Source organism: Ctenocephalides felis, unplaced genomic scaffold, assembly GCF_003426905.1.
Source record: "Ctenocephalides felis isolate EL2017-DRISC unplaced genomic scaffold, ASM342690v1 CF-g0.4_SCAFFOLD_01886, whole genome shotgun sequence".
Taxonomy (NCBI): Eukaryota; Metazoa; Arthropoda; class Insecta; order Siphonaptera; family Pulicidae; genus Ctenocephalides; species Ctenocephalides felis.
This window is the reverse complement of record NW_020538040.1, coordinates 2629536-2655167: the sequence shown is the minus strand read 5'-3', so window position 1 is coordinate 2655167 and position 25632 is coordinate 2629536. Positions and strand designations below refer to the sequence as shown.

The 25632-nt window shown below is 30.0% G+C and overlaps 1 protein-coding gene across 1 annotated transcript in view; it reads left to right on the top strand.

The window, feature by feature from the left end:
• The first annotated feature begins 3660 nt into the window (after positions 1–3660).
• Positions 3661–25632, top strand: part of LOC113378400 (dystrophin-like) — a 25550-nt gene continuing 3578 nt past the window's right edge. Inside the window, exons 1-3 of the mRNA XM_026618929.1 lie at positions 3661–3842; positions 7177–7391; positions 9025–9160. Of these exons, the coding sequence (XP_026474714.1) occupies positions 7288–7391; positions 9025–9160 (240 nt within the window). The 5' untranslated portion in view covers positions 3661–3842; positions 7177–7287. The remainder of the gene's footprint in view (positions 3843–7176; positions 7392–9024; positions 9161–25632) is intronic.

The window sequence follows — 25632 nt, the reverse complement described above, 5'->3', positions numbered from 1 at the left end:
CAATATAGGTTTGTTGGGTATCAAATGAAAGGTCTCGACATTTAGCACAAATTCATCGAATAAACTAATCACTTTGCATAAACGTTTCGAAAGTTACAAGAGTTATAATAAGTGCTGACCAATGGGTTGCGGAACTCGCAGTCCTGTATAAGTAAAAATATTTTACTTCAAATATAGGCATGTGGGGTATCAAATAATAGGTCTCGACGGTCTCTATCCAATATCATAGTAACAAACTCAACGTACGTCACAATGTCTATTTTGGCAATAATAAAATATTGCAATTTGACGAAAGGTGAAATTATATTAAAAATGATTATAGATCTTTAAATTTAGAACAAATTTGTCGAATAAACTATTTACTTTAGACAAACGGTTCAAAAGTTACACGCGATGGAATAAAAAGTCGACCAATGGGTTGCGACCAATCGGTCAAAAATTTTCGGCGTCAAATATAGGTATGTGGGGTATCAAATAAAAGGTCTTGACGAGCACTATCCAAAAATCATAACAACAGCCTCAAAAAGTCAATAGGGTTCCGTATCAATTATTTTTTCAATTTTCAGCATCATTTTTTGTCATTTAAAGTATGCCCAGTTGCTATAGAGTCTTACTGTGTTAGAACAAATTATAAATAGTGTAATTTAAAACAAATTCACCGAATAAACCATTTACTTTAGACGTACCGTTCAAAAGTTACAAGAGATTGAACAAAGAGACGACCAATGGGTTGCAGAACTCTAGACGCAACATAACTCAAAAAGTTTTACTTCAAATATAGGCATGTGGGGTATCAAATGAAAGGTCTCAACGAGCTCTATCCAACTAACATATCCTCAACCATAACCTCAAAATTACTCAATTCCTAACACGTTTTTCGTAATAAATTCCCACACACAATGCATATTAACACTTAAGAATTTAATCTCATTTTAATACCCCCAACATCTATTGTATCTAGTGTGAATTTACGACTAAGACGAGAAATTCCGTTAAACTGCGAACAATAAGGGATGAAAGGCTTCGAAAGCGGATATGTGGCTATAAAACGGATATAGGAACGACGTGTATGTTTATGCGCGATTTTAGACTTAAGGAGTTGTTGAAGTGGTTATGGTGTTAGGGGATGTTTTTGGTAATTTTATTGGCTGTAAATTGCTTGAAGATAGTTTTAAGATAACTTGGATGTTTCAAAAGTTATCTGAATAAATATAGATAAATGCACCGCAGGATATTGTATAAAATGTACATGATATATGCCTATTGCGTACATAACTAGTTTTAAGTGCAAGTTTTAGTAATGAAAGTTTATTTGACATAAATACAACATTTGACAAAAATGTAGCTAATTTAGTTATCTTTAAATTTGTTGAAGATCGTTTTAAGATAACTTAGATATTTCAAGAGTTATCTGAATAAATATAGTTTTTTTTTTTTTTTTGTACCGCAGGATTTTGTATAAAATGTACATGATAGATATCTATTGCGTACATGTCTATTTTTAAGCGCATTTTTTAGTAATGAAAGTTTATTTTACATAAATATAATATTAGACAAAAATGTAGATAATTTGTCTATAAATTTGCTTAAGATAGTTCTAAGACAGCAAAGATAGTTTTGGAGTTATCTCTAAAAATATATATAAATGTACCTTATAAATTGCATTAGGGCTTTAGTTGTTTCAACGCTTGTAACTTCTAAACCATTCGATTGATATGAATGATGTGTATGAGAAATTTGTTCATAATTCAATACTCTACAATATTGTCTTTTACACCAATGCCCTACAGCAACTCGGTATACTCTTAAATCTAAATTGATAAAAGCCATAATGCATTTCAATGAATGCTCCATATTTCGGATTTAATTTTCTATCTTTAGTTGCTATTTTAAAGCATACCGAGTTGCTGTAGAGCAATATGGTGTTAGACAATATTGTGCACAATTTAATTCTGCACAAATATCTCATACACATCATTCATATCAATCGAAAGGTTTAGAAGTTACATGCATTAAAACAAAAAAAGTGCACTCGGTATACTGCCCTCCAATGCAAGAAGTCAACGTTTGTATGGAAACTAGTGTAGTTTGGTAGTTTGGATTATTGAAGCGCTTCAATTGCTATTTTAAAGTATAAGGGGTTGCTGTAGAGCATTATGGTAAAAGACAATATTGTACATTGTTAAATTTTGAACAAATTTGCCGAATATTTCATTCAGTTTGGACAAACCGTTCAAAAGTTACAAGAGTTTCTATAAATAAATGCACCCAAACGAGTTATCGTACTATAAATAGTACAGCGGGTCAAATGCGAGTTAAGAAGTTTTACTTCAAATATAGGCATGTTGGGTATCAAATGAAAGGTCTTGACGAGTACTAACCAAATGTATCAGTGACGTCCAAAACATACCCATAGGCTTCTGTATAACCTCATATATCCATTATTCAAAACTAATTTTGTGGTTTCTATTGCAATTTTAAAATATACCGAGTTGATATAAGGACTGCTATTAAGTACAGTTATAGACAATTTAATTTAAAATAAATTTGTCGAATATTTCATTTAATTTGGACGAACCATTCAAAAGTTACAAGAGTTTCAATAAATAAATGCACACAAACGAGTTGTCATACTATAAATAGTACAGCGGGTCAAATGCGAGTTAAAAAGTTTTACTTCAAATATAGGCATGTTGGGTATCAAATGAAAGGTCTCAACGAGCACTATCCAAATATCTAAACAGCAAACTCGACAAACCAATAGGGTTCCGTACACCTAATTTATTTACTTACTAATACAAATTTTTGGCATTTTAAAATACACCAAGTGGCTGTAGCGTCAAACTATACTAGACAATATTATAAACCATGCAATTTAGCACAAATTTTCCGAATAAACCACGTACTTCAGACAAACCGTTCGAAAGTTACAAGCAATGTAACAAAAGCCGACCAATGGGTTGCGAAACTCAAATTCCAACATACCTCAAAACGTTTTACTTCAAACATAGGCATGTGGGGTATCAAATGAAAGGTCTCGACGAGCACTATCTAAATATCATACTTACAAACACAACAAGGCCATAGGATACCATACACACTTATTCAGTAAATATTTTCTTATGTTTGCAAATTTAAAGTATACTAACTTATTGTAAAGTTTCTACACTGGACACTATTATAAATTGTGTAATTCAGCATAAATTTGCTGAATGTTTCATTCAAATCGGACAAACCGTTTAGAAGTTACAAAAGATGTAACAGAAGCCGACCAATGGGTTGCCGAACACAAAATTAGACATAAGTCAGAAAGTTTTACTTCAAATATAGGCATGTGGGGCATCAAATGAAAGGTCTCGACGAGCCCTATCCAAAAATCCAATTTAATTTATATTTTATCTATTATTTTTCTAGTATCCGCCCTGAGATCGCACTGGGACGACGCAAACGGCGCCGTCCTCCAGCGCAAAGCCCAGCTGGACGCCATGTTGGCTGACAGTGCCAGATACGACACCGCCCGAAGAGAGTGCGAATCTTGGCTAGAAAGAAACGAGAGACGTTTGAGTTGCGTGGCGCCGCCGGCAGATACCGCTGATGTCCTGGAAATGCAACAGAGGGAACAGAAGGTAAGTTGATGAGTTAGTTAGTGGTAAGAACTCGTTAGTGATAAGTGGCGGTTTTGGAGGACAAATAGTATGTTTAGTGATGGGTAGTGTTAGACAATATTGTAGCTGGTGGTTTAAGCTTGAAATTTGCTGAATATTGTTTTTGGTTAGCGTGGCTAGTTTTGAGGTTATGGCTGACAGAGTGGGCACGTGTCTTAGTGCAAGTGCTTGCAAAAGGTGAGTTGGGGGATAGAAAATTTGGTTTTTGGAAGCATAGTTGTTAAAAATGTCCTTGTGAGGTATTAGGGGAATTTGTAGCTAATACCTTAAGCTACAAATTAGCTAAAGACAGTTTTGAGCTAGCATAGCTAGTTTAGAGGTTATCAGAGAAAATGTCAAAGTGTGTCCCTTTGCGTGTACTAGTAAGATGTTATTAAGGGCACACATAATTTGATTTTTGCAAGCATAGTTATTAAGGATGATCTTGTGAGGTATTGGAGAAATTTGTAGCTAGTTTTTTGAGCTACAAATTAGTTTAAGCCAGTTTTTGGTTAGCTCATGTAGTTTAGAGGTTATGATAGAAAATGTCAAAATGTATCCGAAGGCTTGTACTAGTACAATTTATATTAGAGCACACAAAATTTGTTTTTTCGAAGGATAGTTGTTAAGAATGTCTTTGTGAGGTATTAGGCAAATTTGTAGCTATTTCCTTAAGCTATAAATTAGCTAAAGAAAGATCCTAATTATTATAGCTAATTTAGAGGTTATGGTAAAAAATATCAAAATGTGTTCTAGGGCACATAAAATTTGGTTTTTGGAAGCATAGTTGTTAACAATGTCTTTGTGAGGTATTACAGGAATTTGTAGCTAGCTTTTTAAGCTCTAAATTAGCTGAAAATAGTTTTTAGTTAGCATAGTTAGTTTGGAAGTTATGGTAAAAAATGTAAAAAAATGTCCTGGGGCTTGTACTAGTAAAATATGTTTTGGTGCACACAAAATTTGGTTTTTCGAGGCTTAAGTATTAAGGATGTCTATGTTTGGTGTTTGGAAAATTTGTAGCTAGTTTCTTTAGATACAAATTAGCTAAAGATAGTTTTTAGCTAGCATACCCAGTTTAGAGGTTATGTTAAAAAATGTAAAAATGGGTCCTTAAGCTTGTACTAGAACAATTTATATTAGAGCACACAAAATATGGTTTTTCAAAGGACATTTATTAAGAATGTCTCTGTGCAGTGTTAGGAAAATTTATAGCTAGTTTCTTAAGCTATAAATTAGCTAAAAACAGTTTTACGTTAGCATAGTTACTTTTGAGGTTATGTTAAAAAACGTCAAAATGTGTCCTAGGGCTTGTGCTAGTAAAATGCATGTTGGAGCACACAAAATTTGGTTTTTCGAGGCTTAAGTGTTAAGGATGTCTTTGTAAGGTATTAGTGAAATTTGTAGCTAATTTCTTAAGCTACAAATTAGCTAAAGATAGTTCTGAGCTAGCATAATTAGTTTGGAAGTTATAGCCCAGAAAGTAAGCAAATGTCTTGATACTTTTAGTGACGAAAGTTCAGTGGGTGCACTGAAAATTGGGGTTTTGTGAGATAATTATTACAAATTTTGGGAGATAGTTTTAGCAAATGTTATAGCTAGCTACGAATTAGCTAAAGATAGTTTTTAGTTAGCTTAATTAGTTTGGAAGCTATAGCTAAAACAGTAAACACAATTCCAAATGCTAGTACCAGCAAAAAGTTAATGAGGATAGTAAAAATATAAATTTTGCAAGAAATCTGTTAAAAATGTCTTAGTATAGTATTAGATAGTATATCTTAAATAGCTGAAGACAGTATTTAGCTAACACAATTAGTTTAAAAGTTACAGCTATAAAAGTAAACACAAATCCAAATGTTGTTCTGCTAAAAAGTTTTTAAGGGCTGTACTAAATTAGATTTACCAAGACAACTGTAAAAGATATTTTAGTATAGTATTAGAAAAACTTACATCTAATTCTTTAAGCTACAAATTAACTAAATAATGCTTTCAGTTATCATAATTAGATTAGAAGTTATAGCTAAAAAACTAAACACAAGTCCCAAATACAAGTACTAACAAAGTTAATCAGGTCTTTAAGAATTTGGTTTTTGCAAGATAACTGTTAAAGATATATCAGTACAATGTTAGATACATTTTTAGCTAATTTTTTAAGCTACAAATTAGCTGAAGATAGTTTTTAGTTAGTTTAATTAGTTTACCAGTTATAGCTAAAAAACTAAACACAAGTCTACTGCCAGTACTAGCAAAAAGTTAATGAGTGCATCAAGACTCCACATTTTGCAAGATAACTATTAAAGATATCTTAGTGCAATATTAGACAAACTTTTTGCTAGTATTTTAAGCTACAAATTAGTTTAAAACTGTTTTTAGTTTTTACTAGTATTTTAGAAAATATAGCACACAAACCCTAAAAATGCAACTACTTTATATAATTTGAGTTGAAGCTTTGATAATTTTCAATTGCTATATTATTAATACTTTGCTATATTATTTATATCAATTAATATTAATTGTATAAAATGAAGGTGGTTTATTAAGCTACAAATTAGCTAAACACACTTTACAGTTTGCATAAATAGTTTAGAAAATATAAAACAAAAACTATAAAAAAGTATCTTTACATACTATTTGGTTAGCAAGATTCAATCAAAAATTATTTATAAAACTTACAAAAATGTATACTAAAACTAAATAGACACACCTTATAGTTTGCATAAATACTTTACTAGATATAAAACTAAAACTACAAAAATGTCTTCATCATATATATTTTTTTGGCATTTTAAATGCATTTTTATTTAAAAAAATGTGTGTAAAACTTACAAAAATGTGTGTAAAACTTACAAGAATGCGTGTAAAACTTACAAAAATGTTAGCTCAAATTTACGAGATTTTAATTAGCTATATATTAGCTAAACATACTTAATACCTATCACAAAATTTTAAAAGTTGTTAAAAAAAACTATAAATTTGCTGCAAAATTTCTGAAGTTCAAGTGTGAAACACGCTTTACAACCCTAAAGCTTCCACCACACTCAACAGGCGCCATATAAAACCCCAAACAACGTTCATAAGCAAAAGCGCAAGTGTGGCTATTGCTTTAGGCTAAAGCGTGCTTCACACTGTGCAATTAAAATTTAATTTAGTTAGTAGATTTTTGAAAGCGTTTTTAAACCTCAATTTGTTCTAACACATATATACTTATATACATCAAATCGAAGGTAATTTTATCTCCAACAAACTGGCTAAACACAATTTTTATTCGCACCAATATTTTGGGAGTTATTTACAAAAATTTGATTTTTTTTTGTCTTTTTCCAGTCATCTTCACACTGTATAATTAAAATCAAAATTTAAAAGGTAGATTTTTGAAAGCCTTTTTAAACCACAATTTGTTCCAACACATATATACTTATATACATAAAATCAAAGCTAATTTTAAGCCCAAAAAACTGGCTAAACCCAATACCTATTTACACTAATATTTCACAAAATATTTGCAAAAATTTGATTTTTTTTTGTCTTTTTCCAGTCATATCATGCAGAGTTACATCAATACAAACATCAAATCGAACTCTTCAATCAGTTGACACAGAAATTAATAGCCGTTTATCAGCACGATGACACTTCACGTATAAAAAAGATGACAGAATGTGTCAATCAACGTTATGCTAATTTGACACAAGCAGTGGTGGCCAGAGGAAGGGTCCTCAATGCTGCAATTAACTCTTTACATAACTTCGACAGGTGAGTGATAATTGAGTCATAAATTGAGTTGGAAAATGTCAAAATGTTGTAAAATTTTATTAAGAGCACACATAATTTGGTTTTTGGAGGCTTAAGTGTTAAGGATGCCCTTGTGAGGTATTAAGAAAATTTGTAGCTAGTTTCTTAAGCTACAAATTAGCTGAATATAGTTCTTAGTTATCACTTCTAGTTCAAAAGTTACGGCAAAAATAATAAATGCCTGTCAAAGTTCTGGTACTACTAAAAATTTATTGGAGGGACTGAAAAAGTGAATTTTCAAGTAAATTATTTAAGATATCCAAATACAGTGTTAGATGAAGTTCAAAGCAATACTACAAACTATAATTTTGCTAAAGACTGTTTTTAGTTAGATCAATTAGTTTAAAAGTTATAGCTAAAAAACTAATGATATGTCTATGTAGTAGTACTACCAAAATATAAGTGGAAGGCTCGAGAATTTTGTTTTTGCCAAATAACTATTGAAGTCATCTTAATATAGTATGAGACAAACTTATAGCTAGTGCTTTAAGCTACAAATTAGCTAAAGACTGTTTTTAGTTAGCTTAATTAGTTTAGAAGTAATAGCACAAAAAGTAAGAAAACGTCTTGTTATTAGCACTAACAAAAAATTAGTAGGCGGACTGAAAGTTTGCATTTTGTGGCATAACTATTACAAATTCTGCAAAATAGTTTTAGACAAAGTTATAGCTAGTTTTTGTAGCTATAATTTAGCTATAGGCTGCTTTTAGCTTAATTAGTTTATAAGTTATAGCACAAAAAGTAAGATAACGTCTTGTTATTAGCACTAACAAAAGATTAGTAGGCGGACTGAAAATTTGGGTTTTGTAGCATAACTATTACAAATTCTGCAAAATAGTTTTAGACAAAGTTATAGCTAGTTTTTGTAGCTATAATTTAGCTATAGGCTGCTTTTATCTTAATTAGTTTAGAAGTTATAGCACAAAAAGTAAGAAAACGTCTTGTTATTAGCACTAACAAAAGATTAGTAGGCGGACTGAAAATTTGGGTTTTGTGGCATAACTATTACAAATTCTGCAAAATAGTTTTAGACAAAGTTATAGCTAGTTTTTGTAGCTATATATTAGCTATAGACTGCTTTTAGCTAGCTCAATTAGTTAAGAAGTTACAGCTATAAAAATAAACACAAGTTCTAGTGCTGGAACTATCAAAATTTCAAAGAGCATATTGAAAATCTAGATTTTACTAGATAAGTATTCGAGTTATCTTAGTATAGTCTAAGACAGAATCATAGCTAGTTTCTCAAGCTATAAATTAATAAAATATAGTTTTTAGTTAGTAGTTTTAGTTTGGAAGTTATAGCTATAAAGGTAAACATAAGCTCTAGTGCTGGTACTAATAAAAAATTCATGTGTGTTCTAAGAATTTCAAACTATTTACTTCAACATATATACATTATTATATATCATTAGAAAGCTAATTAAATTATCTACAAAACTGTATATAACGATTTAAAAGTCTTAGAACAAATTTGTCTAGAAAAAATGGTTAAACTTTGCACAACTTGATTTTTCTATATTTTCTTAAATAATATGAAAACTCTTTGTATATATATATATATATATATATATTTATATTAATTTTTTTTATCTAGATCTCTGGAAAAGTTCTTAGCATGGTTATCGGAGGCTGAAAGTTGTATGGAGGCAATTGAATCGGAGACTGATAGGACTCCCGCTGGAACAAACAGTAGGCAAAGGGACATGAGGATGCCCCAGCATCAGTTAAAGGTCAGTTTTATATTTAATTTATATATATATATATATATATATATATATATAAATAAATTATAATTATTATATATATATAATAGATTCAACCTTATTTTATACTACGCCCATCTGTTGGAGCGTCGATCCAACAGTTCTTATCCAAGATTCAAACCAACTTGCACAAGGGTGCACCAATGCTTGTTTAAAGAAATTGATTTTGTATTATACATATTTAGTTTGTTATAACTTTTAAAATATAAAGAATTAATAATTAGTGTGTTGGGATAAAATAAAGTTGAAGTATTTGTTTATACAAATATCTAAAAAAAATTCGAGGTGTCTAACATATTTTGCAAAATTTTGGCAAAAATCCTAAAATGTGTACCGACAAATCATTGGTACTAGAACTAGAACATAGTTTTACGTTTTCTACCATAACTTCCTTTATATTTTAAATATTAATTTTATTATATCTTTTGAAATATAAACAATTTTGAATTTGTGTGTTGGGATAAAATAAAGATGAAGTATTTGTTTATACAAATATCTAAAAATATTAGAGACATCTTGCATATTTTGCAAAATTTTGGCAAAAATCTAAAGAAGTGTACCTACAAATCAACGATATTAAAACTAGAGTATTGTTTTACGTTTTTCAATATAACTTCTAAACTAGCTATGCTAGCTAAGAACTGTCTTTAGCCAATTTGTAGCTTAAGAAACTAGCTACAAATTTTCTTAACACCTCATAGAGTCATCCTTAATAACTGTACGTCGAAAAACCAAATTTTGTGTGCTCTAATATAAATTGTACTAGTACAAGCACAAGAACACATTTTTACATTTTCAACCATAACCTCTAAACTAGCTATGCTAGCTAAGAACTATCTTTAGCTAATTTGTAGCTTAAAGAATTAGCTACAATTATGCCTAACACTATACTGAAATATCTGTTATAGTTATCTTGGTAAATCTAATTTTGTACAGCCCGTGAAAACTTTCTACCAGTACATCACTAGGACTTGTGTTTAATATTTTAGCTATAACATCCAAAATAATAATGCTAACTAAAAGCAGTCTATAGCTAATGTGTAGCCTAAAAAACTAGCTACAAATTTATCTAATATTTTACTAAGATATCTTTAATAGTTATCTTGCAAAATGGAGATTCTTAGTGCACACAAGTTTTTGGCTAGTACAGGCACTCAGACTTGTGTTTACTTTTTTTGCTATAACTTTTAAACTAATTGTGTTAACTAAAAACTAGATTCAGCTAATTTGTAGCTAAGAGAACTAGCTATAACTTTGTCTAAAACTATTTTGCAAAATTTGTAGTATTTATCTTACAAAACCCCAATTTTCAGTGCACCCACTAAACTTTCATCACTACAAGTATCAAGTCATTTGCTTACTTTCTGTGCTATAACTTCAAAACTAATTATGCTAACTAAGAACAATCTTTAGCTAATTTGTAGCTAAGAGAAGTAGCTATAACTCTGTCTAAAACAATTTTGCAAAATTTGTAATATTTATTGTACAAAACCCCAATTTTCAGTGCACCTACTAAACTTTTGGTAGTGCTAGTATCAAGACATTTTCTTACTTTCTGTGCTATAACTTCCAAACTAATTATGCTAACTAAGAACTATCTTTAGCTAATTTGTAGCTCAAAAAACTAGCTACAAGGTGTTTTCATACAACGCTAAGTCGACTTTAATAATTATCTGGTAAATGCAAAATTCTCAAGCCATTCACGTATATTTTGGTAGTACTAATACTTAGACATTTCTACAGTTTTATAGCTGTAACTTTGAAACTAAATAAGCTAACCAAGAGCAACCTTCAGCAAAATTATAGTTTATAGTATTGTCTTTAACTTCATCTAACACTGTATTTGGATGTGTTAGATAATTTATTTGCAAATTCACTTTTTCAGTCCTTTCGCTAAATTTTTGTCAGTACCAGAATTATGACACACATTTATTGTTTTTCCTGTAACTTTTAAATTAGCTATGCTAGCTGAGAACTGTCTTTAGCCAATTTGTAGCTTAAGAAACTAGCTACAAATTTTCTTAACACCTCACAAGTGCATTCTTAATAACTTTGTTTCGAAAAACCAAATTTTGTGTGCTCTAATATAAATTGTACTAGTACAAGCACTAGAACTCAAGTTAATACAAGTTGTGCACTTGGGTTTGTATAAATGCTAAAGGGAGGGTTTACAGTGCACCACTAGATGGAACGTGTAGTAAATGCATAGAACTTGTTAAAAATTTAATTTTAATTTAGTTTTTTTGATGTTTCAAGTCGTTCTGAATCGTATGACACGTTGTAAATAAAATAACTTATAGACATTTAATTAATTAATTCATTTAATTTGTGTGATTATTATATGAGATGTTTCTGAGACATAAACTCAAGTAAAATTTATTTCAAGTTTCAAATCGTTCTGAATCGTATGACACGATATAAATAAAATAACTTATAGACATTTAATTAGTTTATTAATTTAATTTGTGTGATTATTGTATGAGATGTTTCTGAGACATAAACTAAAGTAAAATTGATTAAATCGTGTTCTGAAAATCTAGTAGTTATTTCCTTGGTAATACAATCACAATTTTATACATTCCGTTTCCTCGTCAGACTTTTTTTATATAACTTTTGTAATATTATATTTTTATTTATAAAACTTTCACAGTTTTATATTTATATTTATGATTATTTACAATCTTCAATGATTTTTTAAATTCACAAATCTCTTTTTACTTCACCACATTATATTTTGTATATTTGTACAGTATCTCATATCCTGTGTGGTGTGTGTTTGTAATAAATTTCTAAATATTTGCATTTCTACGCGGCGTCTCCACCGCATTGAAATTTCGTATGCGGTTGTTGTGTTTGTTTTGAGATGATTGATTGCAAAGTAAACCTTTGGAGAAAACTTTATACATACATATATATATATATATATATATATATATAAAAAATTTTTGTTCCAAACTTCAAAAATTCTTATATATATATATATATATATATATATATATAAGGATTTTTGAAGTTTGGAACAAAAATTTTGCAAAAAATAATCTTAAAATTGACTGGTTAATTTATGATATTAGTTGCAACGAGTGTAAATTTTTATTTGCACGTGCATTTTGTTCTAGATATTTTAAATATAACAATAGTGTTATATGCTGTTAGCAAGCTAATAAAATTATCTACAAATCTGTATATAACGTTTCAAAACTTTACGAACAAATTTTTTTTAGAAAAATCATTGAAATTCAAACTTCAGTATATACTTATCAGCCTTTTGTGGACTTTATAGGTCACATTTTTCTACATTTACGTTTATATTGCTAAAATTTGTTCTACAATAAATATATTGTTATATATCGTTAGAAAGCTAATAAAATTATCTACAATTCTGTATATAGCAATTTAGTACGTTTGGCACAAAATTATTCACAAAAAAATTCAAACTTTGGTATCAAAATTAAGTGTCGTTTTATATTAGTAGTTTTGTTGGTTAAATATCAGTTTATTCTAAGATAGACCTAAAGCTCAATGAAACATTTTGGTACAATTTTGGAGATAACTCTTAAAAAGGTAACAAAATTATCTACATTTTTATCTAATACAGTTTATATACATGTAGAACAATTTATCTAAGAAAATCGCGTTTGAATATTATTTTATACTGAAACATACTACAAGCGCAACGGAACATTTTGGTGCAATTTTGGCCATAACGCCAAAATTATCTAAGTTATCTAAAAATAATTTTCAGGAAGATTAAAGATAATCAAATTATCTACAAATTCCTCTAACACAATATACCCCTATCTCTCACCATTAACCCAAAAATCATTTTCAAAAATACCAAAATATTCTTTACCATCACACCTGTCTCCTACAGCTTTATAGCTTTTATAGCTTTTACAGCTATAAATTCTTGTGCAAAGTATTATTAACGAGCTTTCAGAACTCGCTAATTTTCTATGGAAATGTTTTAATAAGTCGACGTTAGTCAGAATTTATTTTTTGCTATTTTTTCTGTTTTAATTCAGCTTTTTATAAAATCTCTTTACTTATAATAATATATAATAGTATTTTTTTATTAAATCTTAAATTATTTATTTTATCTTAAAACAGTATTAGACGCGGTAAAAGATAATTAAATTATCTTTAATTTTGTCTTATATGATGTCAACGTAAAATTAATTTTTAATATTAAAATTAATAAATTTAATCTTATAATAAATAAAAATTGGAGCTAAAGTGTATTATTGAGCATATCGACTTTTTTTTAGTATGAAACGATATTCAAACGCGTTTTCCTTAGGTAAATGGTTCTACAAGTATATAAACAATATTAGATAGAAATATAGATAATTTAATTATCTTTAATCTTGCCAAAGATGGTTTTTAGATATAATTTGCGAGTTATATGCTAAAATATGAAAAGTATCACGTCGAACGTTACATAAGTATTATTTAATGTCAGTATTTAAACGCATTTTTGTGGTTAAAAAATAACGTTACCCACATAATATCTTAGACAAAAATATAGATATTTCAATTATCTTTATTTTGGCTAAAGATACCTTTGTGCTATATAAGATACTTTTAAAGTTATGTACCAAAAAGTGACGAAAATGTACCACCTCTTACAAATGTATTTAAACACGATTATTAACATACTTATTTTCAACCACAATATAGTGGTTAATAAATAATTACCCACATATTATCTTAGCAAAAAACGTTGATAATTCATTTATCTTTGATTTTGTCTTAAATTGTTTTTAAATAAAATAAATAATTTACAAGTTATAGATACAAATAGTGACAAATCGTCAATTTCGACTTTCAACTACAATGAGAAGAAAAATTATCAAGTTATTTTGATATCAAAGTTTGAAAAATTTTGTACAAAATTTTGTTTGAAACGAGCTAAATTGTTATATTATAGACTTGTAGATATATTGTATATCATAGACTTGTTATATACTATAGACTTGCAGATAATTTTATTAGCTTTCTAACGATATATAATAATATATAAGTTGTAAAACAAATTTTAGCCAAAGTCCACCAATGTTTAATAACTAGATACTGAAGTTTGATTTTACCGATTTTTCTTAAATAATTTTGTTCGTAAAGTTTTGAAACGTTATATACAGATTTTTAGATAATTTTATTAGCTTTTTAACGATATATAATAATATATTTGTTATAGAACAAATTTAAACGTAAATGTAGAAAAATGCGACCTATAAAGTTTACCAATGTCTAATAACTAGATACTGAAGTTTGAATTTCAATGATTTTTCTAAAATAATTTTGTTCGTAAAGTTTTGAAACGTTATATACAGATTTTTAGATAATTTTATTAGCTTTTTAACGATATATAATAATATATTTGTTATAGAACAAATTTAAACGTAAATGTAGAAAAATGCGACCTATAAAGTTCACCAATGTCTAATAACTAGATACTGAAGTTTGAATTTCAATGATTTTTCTAAAATAATTTTGTTCGTAAAGTTTTGAAACGTTGTACACAGATTTGTAGATAATTTTATTAGCTTTTTAACGATATATAATAATATGTTTTGTAAAACAAATTTTAAACTTAAATGTAGAAAAATGTGACCTATAAAGTCCACCAATGTCTAATAACTTGATACTGAAGTTTGAATTTCAATGATTTTTCTAAAATAATTTTGTTCGTATAGTTTTGAAACGTTATATACAGATTTTTAGATAATTTTATTAGCTTTTTAACGATATATAATAATATATTTGTTATAGAACAAATTTAAACGTAAATGTAGAAAAATGCGACCTATAAAGTTCACCAATGTCTAATAACTAGATACTGAAGTTTGAATTTCAATGATTTTTCTAAAATAATTTTGTTCGTAAAGTTTTGAAACGTTGTACACAGATTTGTAGATAATTTTATTAGCTTTTTAACGATATATAATAATATGTTTTGTAAAACAAATTTTAAACTTAAATGTAGAAAAATGTGACCTATAAAGTCCACCAATGTCTAATAACTTGATACTGAAGTTTGAATTTCAATGATTTTTCTAAAATAATTTTGTTCGTATAGTTTTGAAACGTTATATACAGATTTTAGATAATTTTATTAGCTTTTTAATGATATATAATAATATATTTGTTATAGAACAAATTTAAACGTAAATGTAGAAAAATGCGACCTATAAAGTTCACCAATGTTTAATAACTAGATACTGAAGTTTGAATTTCAATGATTTTTCTAAAATAATTTTGTTCGTAAACTTTTGAAACGTTATATACAGATTTGTAGATAATTTTATTAGCTTTTTAACGATATATAATAATGTATTTGTTGTAGGACAAATTTTAGCAATATAAACGTAAATGTAGAAAAATGCGACTATAAAGTCCACCAATGTCTAATAACTAAATACTGAAGTTTGAATTTCAATGATTTTTCTAAAATAATTTTGTTCGTAAAGTTTTGAAACGTTATATACAGATTTTTAGATAATTTTATTAGCTTTCTAACAGTATATAACACTATTGTTATCTTTAAAATATCTAGAACAAAATTCACGAACAAAAATTTGCACTCGTTGCAACTAATATAATAAATTAAACCGTCACTTTCAAGATTATTTTTTGCAAAATTTTGTTCCAAACTTTAAAAATCCTTATATACATACCACAGTTTGACCACAATTTTCGCGGTTAATTTACATAAGTACCCATATTTTATTTTACCCAAAATATAGATAATTTTGTTTTAAGATAAATTAGATAATTCAAAAGTTATGTAATAAATACTAAACAAATATACGTTAGCACACCATACAACTTTACTGCATTTACCACATTTAACCACAATTTTCGTGGTCAATTTCCAAATTAACCCACACTTTTTATAACCTAAAAATACAGATAATTTAATCCTCAACAAATTACCCGAAAACACTTTTGCTCTATCTCTAATAGTTTTCCACATACCTCCAAAAAATTGAAAAAAAACACACACACACACACATTCCCATATGTTCTCTTATATTTTTCCGGTGGAGCGTTCTCCACCCATTGTAGGTAAAAATCGAGCGAAGGGTAGGGTGAGGGTCGAAATGTATTGGAGCAAAACCGTTTCTCGCTTATCAGCACCGAAACATTGATAGAAATAATTCAGGACAGGAGGAGAGGCTGAGGGTTAGGTGTGGAGAGGTGTAGAGATGCGTTACGCAAGGTTTAACAAAAAGGGGGGGCTGTTAAAGGTTTTTTTGTGATAATGTGGGGATGGAAAAATGTTTTGGAATTGTTTTTGATTTTTTGACTGTTTAATTTTTGTTGATTTTTGACCATTTCACGCTTTTTTAGCCAATTTTTTCTAAATATTTTGGACTATTCCATATCCCTGTAAGCTATTTTAGACTTGTTACGACGTTTTTTTCCAATTTCTAACTATTTTGGACAATTTTGAACAATTTTTGCTGATGCTGAATAATGAAAACAAAGTTTGTACGGAACCCTGTAAGTGCACCAAGTCTGTCTATATCATATTTGAGTTCAGCTCGTCGAGACCTTTCATTTGATACCCCACATGCCTATATTTGAAGTAAAACTTTAAAAATGATGTACTATTTACAGTCACTGCAACCCATTGGTTTACTTTCGTTACATCTCTTATAACTTTTGAACCGTTGGTCCAAATTGAATGCAGTATTCTATGAATTTGTTTAGAATGAAAAAATCTAGAACTTTACTTATGAAACCAAATTGTTACAGAAAATTATAATATATTAAATGGCAAAAGTACATGTGAAAATTCAAGTATACTAGGTGTCTGTGTATATTGATTTATTGGGTATAATACTAAGATATTTGTATAGTGCTTGTCGAGACCTTTCATTTGATACCCCACATACCTATATTTGAAGTAAAACTTCTTAAGTCATATTTGACCCCGTTTTCTGCAACCCATTGGTTTACTTTTTATTAAATCGCTTGTAACTTTTGAACCGTTCGTCCGAAGTAAATGAATATTTGGCAAATTTGTTCTAAATTAAATTATGTATAATATCTTCTAATATGCAAGACCCTAGAGCAACTCGGTATACTTTAAATGACAAAAATGAACATTAGGAATTAAGTAAATGTACTGTACTGCATCCTATAGGGTTATTAAGTATGTTATATTTAATATATTTGGATAGTGCTCGTCGAGACCTTTCATTTGATACCCCACATGCCTATATTTGAAGTAAAACTTCTGAACTTGTGTTTGATCTCGAATTCAGCAACCCAATGGTCTACTTTTGTTACATCTCTTATAACTTTTGAACCGTTCGTCCGACGTATACGAAATATTCGGCAAATTTGTTCTAAATTAATTGCTCTATAATATCTACTAGTGCATTTTCACCCTACAGCAACTTGGTATACTTAAAATTGCAAAACATTGTTTTAGGAATCAAATATTGTGTACGGAACCCTGTAGATTTGTAGAGTGTTTAAGTATAATTTTTAGATAGTGTTCGTCGAGACCTTTCATTTGATACCCCACATGTCTATATCTGAAGAAAAACTTCTTAACTCATATTTGACCTCGTGTTCTGCAACCCATTGGTTTACTTCTTATTAAATCGCTTGTAACTTTTGAACCGTTTGTCCGAAGTAAATGAAATATTTGGCAAATTTGTTCTAAATTAAATTATGTATAACATCGTCTAATATGTAAGAACCCTAGAGCAACTCGGTATACTTTAAATGACAAAAATGAACATTGGGAATTGAGTAAATGTACTGTACCGCATTCTATAGGGTTATTAAGTATGTTATATTTAATTTATTTGGATAGTGCTCGTCGAGACCTTTCATTTGATACCCCACATGCTTATATTTGAAGTAAAACTTCATTACCTTGTACTGTTTATAATCCTGCAACCCATTGGTCAACTTTTGTTACATCTCTTATAACTTTTGAACCGTTGGTCCGAAGTAAATGAAATATTCGACAAATTTGTGCGAAAATTGATTGATTATAATTTTGTCTAGTGCAGAAACCTTCCAGCAAGTTAGTATACTCTAAAATTGCAAAAAATAGGCTAAAAAATGGAATGAATGGTTTGTACGTAATGTCATTGACAAACAATGTCGATATATATATATATATATATATATATATATATATATATATTCTGCTCTCTCCTCACTCTCTCGTACGTTTATTTAATTTCCTGTTTCCGTCGAGAGATGTCGACAGTTGTCAAAGCGTTCGGTGGGGCTTCTTTGTAATTCATGCCGATGAAAATAACGAGAAAACATATGACAACAGTAAATACTATAAATACTAGTTTCAACTACTTTTAGCTATTTAAAAAAAATAGTAATATAATAGAAAATATATAGTACAATTTTATATGTATTTTGGAACTCTTAGTGAATCGCACAACGGCTACATCCATTAATAATTCTAAATGCTAACAATGCAAACAATACGGATTAACCATAGCGTACTGTTATATTGATTAATTGTCAAATGCGACTAATTAAGATTATCCCTCGTAGATTATATAATATATTACTACTACCCCTAGTGGTGGCCAAGTGCCTATTGGCACTTATATTCAATTTGCTCGTCAGTAGAGTCCTTTTCCTAAAATCCAGATTTCATTTGCGATTCACATATTAAATTTGCTCGTCAGTAGAGTCCTTTTCCTAAAATCCAGATTCGATTTACGATTCAAATACTCAATTTGCTAGTCAGTAGAGTCCTTTTCCTAAAATCCAGATTCGATTCACGATTCGTATATTCAATTAGCTAGTCAGTAGAGTTCCTTTTTAAATCATATTGAGATTGCTTGACAATATAGTCCTTTTGCAAAAATATAGATTTAGTTAGTTAATTTGCTCGTCAGTAGAGTCCTTTTGCATTTCTCTGTCTCATTTTTAATTTGCTTGTCAGTAGAATCCCTTTTGTCTCATTTTTAATTTGCTCGTCAGTAGAGTCCCTTTTGTCTCATTTTTAATTTGCTCGTCAGTATAGTCCCTTTTGTCTCATTTTTAATTTGCTCGTCAGTATAGTCCCTTTTGTCTCATTTTTAATTTGCTTGTCAGTAGAGTCGCTTTTCATTTTCTTTTTCTGTTTGCTCGTCAGTAGAGTCCCTTTTCTATTTCTTTTACAGTTTTTGTAAAGACCCTTTTTAGATTTATTTTAATTTGCTCGTCAGTAGAGTCCTTTTTTATTCGTGTGTCTTATTTTTAATTTGCTCGTCAGTAGAGTCCCTTTTCATTTTCTTTTTCAGTTTGCTCGTCAGTAGTGTCTCTTTTTTATTTGTGTGTCTTATTTTTAATTTGCTCGTCAGTAGAGTCCCTTTCCATTTTTTTCAGTTTGCTTGTCGGTAGAGTCCCTTTTTTATTTCTTTTTCAGTTTCAGTAAAGTCCCTGTTTAGATTCGGAGTCGCTTTTTGTTTCAAAATTTTAATATATATATATATATATATATATATATATATATATTTAAAATTTATCCCACTTCTGTGTTTTTCTCCTCAAATTACACACGGCTATTAATTATAAAAAAAATAGTTTTGCTCAAGAAACCCGAGAACATGCATTATAGCTCCCCATAACACTTAAGGTCTGTAACTGTAGAACTGTAGGCGAAAATAATAAAGAACTCTACCGTAGAGTGGCGAGACGGTGGAGCAGTCGAGCGAAACGGGCGAAATAAAAATCCAAAACATGTAAGAGATAATTTAGAAGACGTGGTTTAAATTTAAAAAAAAGCGAAGAAAACTAATAGGGTTACGCACAATTTCTAATGTCATTTTTTGCTATTTTAAAGTATACCGAGTTGCTCTAGAGTTCTTATATATTAGAAGATGTTATACATATTTTAATTTAGAACAAATTTGTCGAATATTTCATGTACTTTGGACGAACGGTTCAAAATTTACAAGAGATGTAACAAAAGTAGACCATTGGGTTGCTGAACTCGAGATCAAATATGAATTAAGATGTTTTACTTCAAATATAGGTATGTGGGGTATCAAATGAAAGGTCTCGACGAGCACTACACAAATATATTAAATATAACATACTTAATAACCCTATAAGATGCGGTACAGTACATTTACTCAATTCCCAATGTTAATTTTTGTAATTTAAAGTATACCGAGTTGCTCTAGGGTTCTTACATATTAGAAGATGGTATACATAATTTAATTTAGAACAAATTTGCCCAATATTTCATTCACTTCGGACGAACGGTTCAAAAGTTATAAGAGATGTAACAAAAGTAGACCATTGGGTTGCTGAACTCGAGATCAAATATGAATTAAGATGTTTTACTTCAAATATAGGTATGTGGGGTATCAAATGAAAGGTCTCGACGAGCACTACACAAATATATTAAAATAACATACTTAATAACCCTATAAGATGCGGTACAGTACATTTACTCAATTCCCAATGTTAATTTTTGTAATTTAAAGTATACCGAGTTGCTCTAGGGTTCTTACATATTAGAAGATGGTATACATAATTTAATTTAGAACAAATTTGCCCAATATTTCATTCACTTCGGACGAACGGTTCAAAAGTTATAAGAGATGTAACAAAAGTAGACCATTGGGTTGCTTAACTCGAGATCAAACATGAGTTAAAACGTTTTGCTTCAAATATTTGGGTATTTAAGTAAAGTTTCAATTTATTTAATTCCAAACATATTCGTATAATACTGCATTCAATTTGGACCAACGGTTTGAAAGTTATAAGATATGTAACAAAAGTAGACCATTGGGTTGCTGAACTCGAGATCAAACATGAGTTAAAACATTTTACTTCAAATATAGGCATGCGGGGTATCAAATGAAAGGTCTCGACGAGCACTATCCAAATATCATATCGTAACAATCACAACGAGACAATATGGTTCAATATAAGTCATTTGTGTAATATCTGATATCAATGTTTGCATAATGTTGAAAATAACGTCTTTCAGCATAACTTCATCGAATATCCCAATAACTTTGGACGAACGGTTCAAAAGTTATGAGAGATGTAACTAAAGTCGACCAATGGGTTGCAGAACTGTAAATAGTACAGCTGTAAATAGTTTTACTTTAAATATAAGCATGTGAGGTATCAAATGAAAGGTCTCAAAGAGCTGAACTAACATATGACATAGACAGTCTTGATGCACTTACAGGGTTCCGTACAAACATTATGTTCATTATTCAACATCACCAAAAATTGTTTAAAATTTTCCAAAATAGTTAGAATTGATCTAAAATGTGAGAGAACAGTCAAAACAAGTCCCTTTTTATTTGTTTGTCTCATTTTTAATTTGCTTGTTAGTAGAGTCTCTTTTTTTTCTTGTTTCAATTTTTTCGTAAAGTTTCTTTTTATCTCTCGTTTTGAATTGCTTGTCAGTAGAGTCCCTTTAGTATCACACGACAAATTCTCTTTTTCTCGTCAGTAGAGTTCTCGTAATACTAGACTGACGTACTAACTGACTCATCATCGGTCATTAGTCATTAGTCATTAGTCATTAGCCTGTGTTTTCAAGTGCTTCCCTCTATCGAGTCGAGTCTCAAGTGGATCGAAATGAACGCATCGAAATTTCCGCTGTTAATAATAGGCCCATATAATGTATCGAGAGAAGTGGTGGGGGGAGGGTATAGAGGGACTATATTGATCAAGTGCAGCGACGAGCGTCTAGATTGAGGAAAAGGACTCTACTGACGAACAAATTAAAACTGTAGAAAAAACTGACTCTAGTAACAGCAAGTAGGGACTCTACAGACGAGCAAACTATAAATAACCAGAAACCAATAAAAAATAGAGACTCTACTGAGGAGCAAACTGAAACAAGAAACAAGAAAAAAATTTACTGATAAGCAAACTGCAAATAAGAGACAACAAAGGAACTCTTCTGACCACCAAAATGTAAAGAAGATAAAATAAAAGGGGCAAATAAAACAAGAGATGAAAAGGAACTCTACTGACGATCAAATTGGAAATAGAGACAAAAAGGGACTCTACTAACGAGTAAATTCAAACAAGAGATGAAAAAGGACTCTATTCACCAGTTAAATCAAACCACAGAAAAAACTGCAAAAAGGAACTCTACTGACGAGCAAATTAAAACTAGGGATAAAAAGGAACTCTACTGACAAGCAAATCGAAAACAAAGGATAAAACCGGACTCTACTGACGAGCAAATTGTAAACAAGAAATAAAAGGGACTCTATTGACCAGTTAACTAAAACAGAGAAAAAACTGCGAAAAGGGACTCTACTGACGAGCAAAATGAATCAGAGACAAGCACAGCTAAATATTGTCTTAAGACCGAAAGGACTCTACTGACGATCAAATTAAAATAAGAGATGATAAACTTAAATACACAATGGGACTCTACTGACGAACAAACTTAAATACAGACAAAAAAATTAAACGTTCACTTGAATAACAAAAAGGACTCTACTGACGAGCAAAATAAATTTCAATAAAAACAACAAACAAAAAACTATGTTTTATAGTTTTTGGTCAAAATCGAAAAATTGCTCCCAAACAGTCACTTTATAAACACTTCATCGTACATAGTTACTTGAAGATGTCCATTAGAATGTACTTATCTCGGGCTATTTTCACGTTTTTTCTTCAAAAAATCATTTTTTCTTTACACTTTATTAATAATCGCATGTATACGTTCATAGTTTTTGACTCGTAACTTCTAAACTAGTAATGTAACCTCTAAATGGTCTTCGGGTGATCAGTAGCTAATAAAATTCTGTACAAACTTTTCTTTGGCCGTACTTCCGTACCTTGAATATTTATGGTATAAAAACGCTGTCGAAAATTAGCAACTTATTATAGTGACTTGTATACTACATATAGTACAGCTGGTTAAATATGAGTTAAACAGTTTTACTTCAAATGTAGGCATGTTGGGTATCAAATGAAAGGTCTCGACGAGCACTATCCAAATACTGTAGTAAAAGACACGATAAGTCAATAGGTTTGCATCCACGGCATTTATTCAATTTTTAATATAGGTTTTTTAAATTTTAAACGTACCGAGTTGCTGTAGAGTATTCCCACATTTGACCACAATACATATATTCTAATTTTGCAAAATTTCACCGAATGTTCCATTAATCTCGGACAAACGGTTCAAAAGTTACAAGACATTTAATATAAGGTTGACCAATGGGTTGCGGAACAGTGGGTCAAAACTTTGTAAAATCAAATATAGGCATGTGGGGTATCAAATGAAAGGTCTCGGCGAGCATAACACAAATTCATAGTAACGTCACAAATAAACTAATAGGGTTGCGTACAAACTATTTATTTCAATTCTGAAGCCATTGTTTTCTAATTTTAGTGTATACTAACTTGCTGTAATGTTTCTATACTATACAATATTATACATAATTTAATTTAGCACATATTTGTCGAATATTCTATTCATCTCCGTCAAACGGTTCAAAAGTTACAAGACTTACAATAAAAAGTTATAAGAGATGTAACAAAAGTAGACCATTGGGTTGCAGAAATCCAGGTCAAACATGAGTTAAGAAGTTTTACTTCAAATATAGGCATGTGGGGTATCAAATGAAAGGTCTTGAAGGGCTGAATTCAAATATCGTATATACAGGTTTGCTAAGCCTACAGGGTTGCGTACAAACAGCATTTTTGGCATTCAATTTTTTAAGTTTACTTCTCTGGCTAATTTACAAAACACTGTGTGACATCAAAACCTCAGACTGGTTATTTTCGAACAAGTTTGCCTAATATTCCACTCAAATTGGTTACAAATAATAATTAAATCACATGTTATTTTCTCTCGCGTATAGATGGCGTTACTAATTTTCCCATAAAGACCTATATCGATGCAGCGATTTAAAATCGTTTCATGTTTTTTATTTTAACTAATGACAATGTATTTTTAATCGACGCCAGTTATTTTAAATTGCCGCTTTTAATTTGGGCGTCAAAAATTCTCTCTGTGACGTCCAGTTTTAGTAATTAGTGATGTTAATGGACATTTTTATCGATACTGATGAGCAGAAGGGGAATGAAATGTGTATTTGGTGTAGAATATTTTTTTAAACATTTTTGTCATGGTTTTTTCATAATTTTCATTATTACTTTAATATTTGCTATCCGCAAACTCCTTATAATTAATGTCAGTTGTGTCCCTTTCTTGTAAATCTTTCTTAAATAGATTGACATTGAATTTAGTAGAGTTGTTTTTAAATTATTTGCTTTTTCATCACAAGATTATTTATAAATTAAAATTTATTTTTCTGATCAGTGGTGTTCTTTTTTTTCTTTCAATAATGATTGCTCGTCAGTAGAGTCCCTTTGTACTTTTAAATAGTGCTTGTCTCGTCAGTAGAATCCCTTTGTCCTTTTAAATCGTGTTTGCTCGTCAGTAGAGTCCTTTGTCCTTTTAAATCGTGTTTGCTCGTCATAGAGTCCTTTTTTTGTCTTCAAATCGAGCTTGCTCGTCAGTAGAGTCCTTTGTCCTTTTAAATCTCTTTGCTCATCAGTAAATTTCCTTTGTCCTTTCAAATCGTGTTTGCTCGTCAGTAGAGTCCCTTTTGTCCTTTTAATCGTGTTTTTGTCGTCCGATAGTCTTTTTACATTTTTAAATCGTGTTTGCTCGTCAGTAGAGTCCCTTTGTCCTTTTAAATCGTGTTTTCTTGTCAGTAGAGTCTTTTTACATTTTTAATTCGTGTTTGCTCGTCAGTAGAGTCCCTTTGTCCATTTAAATCGTGTTTGCTTGTCAGTAGAGTCCTTTTTTCACTTTCAATCGTGTTTGCTCGTCAGTAGAGTCCTTTTTTGTCTTCAAATCGAGTTTGCTCGTCAGTAGAGTCCTATTTTACATTGTTTTTGCGTTTGTCATCAGAAGGTGTTTTATAACGTAGTTTTAATTTAATTTTTTTTATATTCTGGTATAAAAATTAAACAATTTATTATTATTGTCGTCATAGTAGACATACTGAACATAATTTGTGTAAGTTGCAAGTTTTTAGTACGAACGGTGCGCCCTGCAGAGCTTTCTAAACATGACAATCTCCTACATATTACATTTGTTTTGTTCGGGGACATTTCTAAAGAATTATTATTTTCTTACAATTTAGTACAAAAATTATCAATTTAGTATTTGTCGTCATAGTAGACATAATGAAGTATAATTTGTGTAAGTTACAAGCCGGTAGTGCAAACGGTGCGTCCTGCAGATCTCTTCAAAAACTACTTTTTAAACGATTTAAATTCTTTTCCCACTTGACAGTCTTTTATAATTACATTTCCCCAGAGAGAGGGCTCTGTGGGAGGGTGCACAGACCAGGTGTAGGGGTAGGGGTGGGGGGTTTGTTTTGGATCCAACACAAAAAGATTCATTTCCGGTGTGGCAAAAACTTCCGACCGACCGAGTAGTACGACGAGTA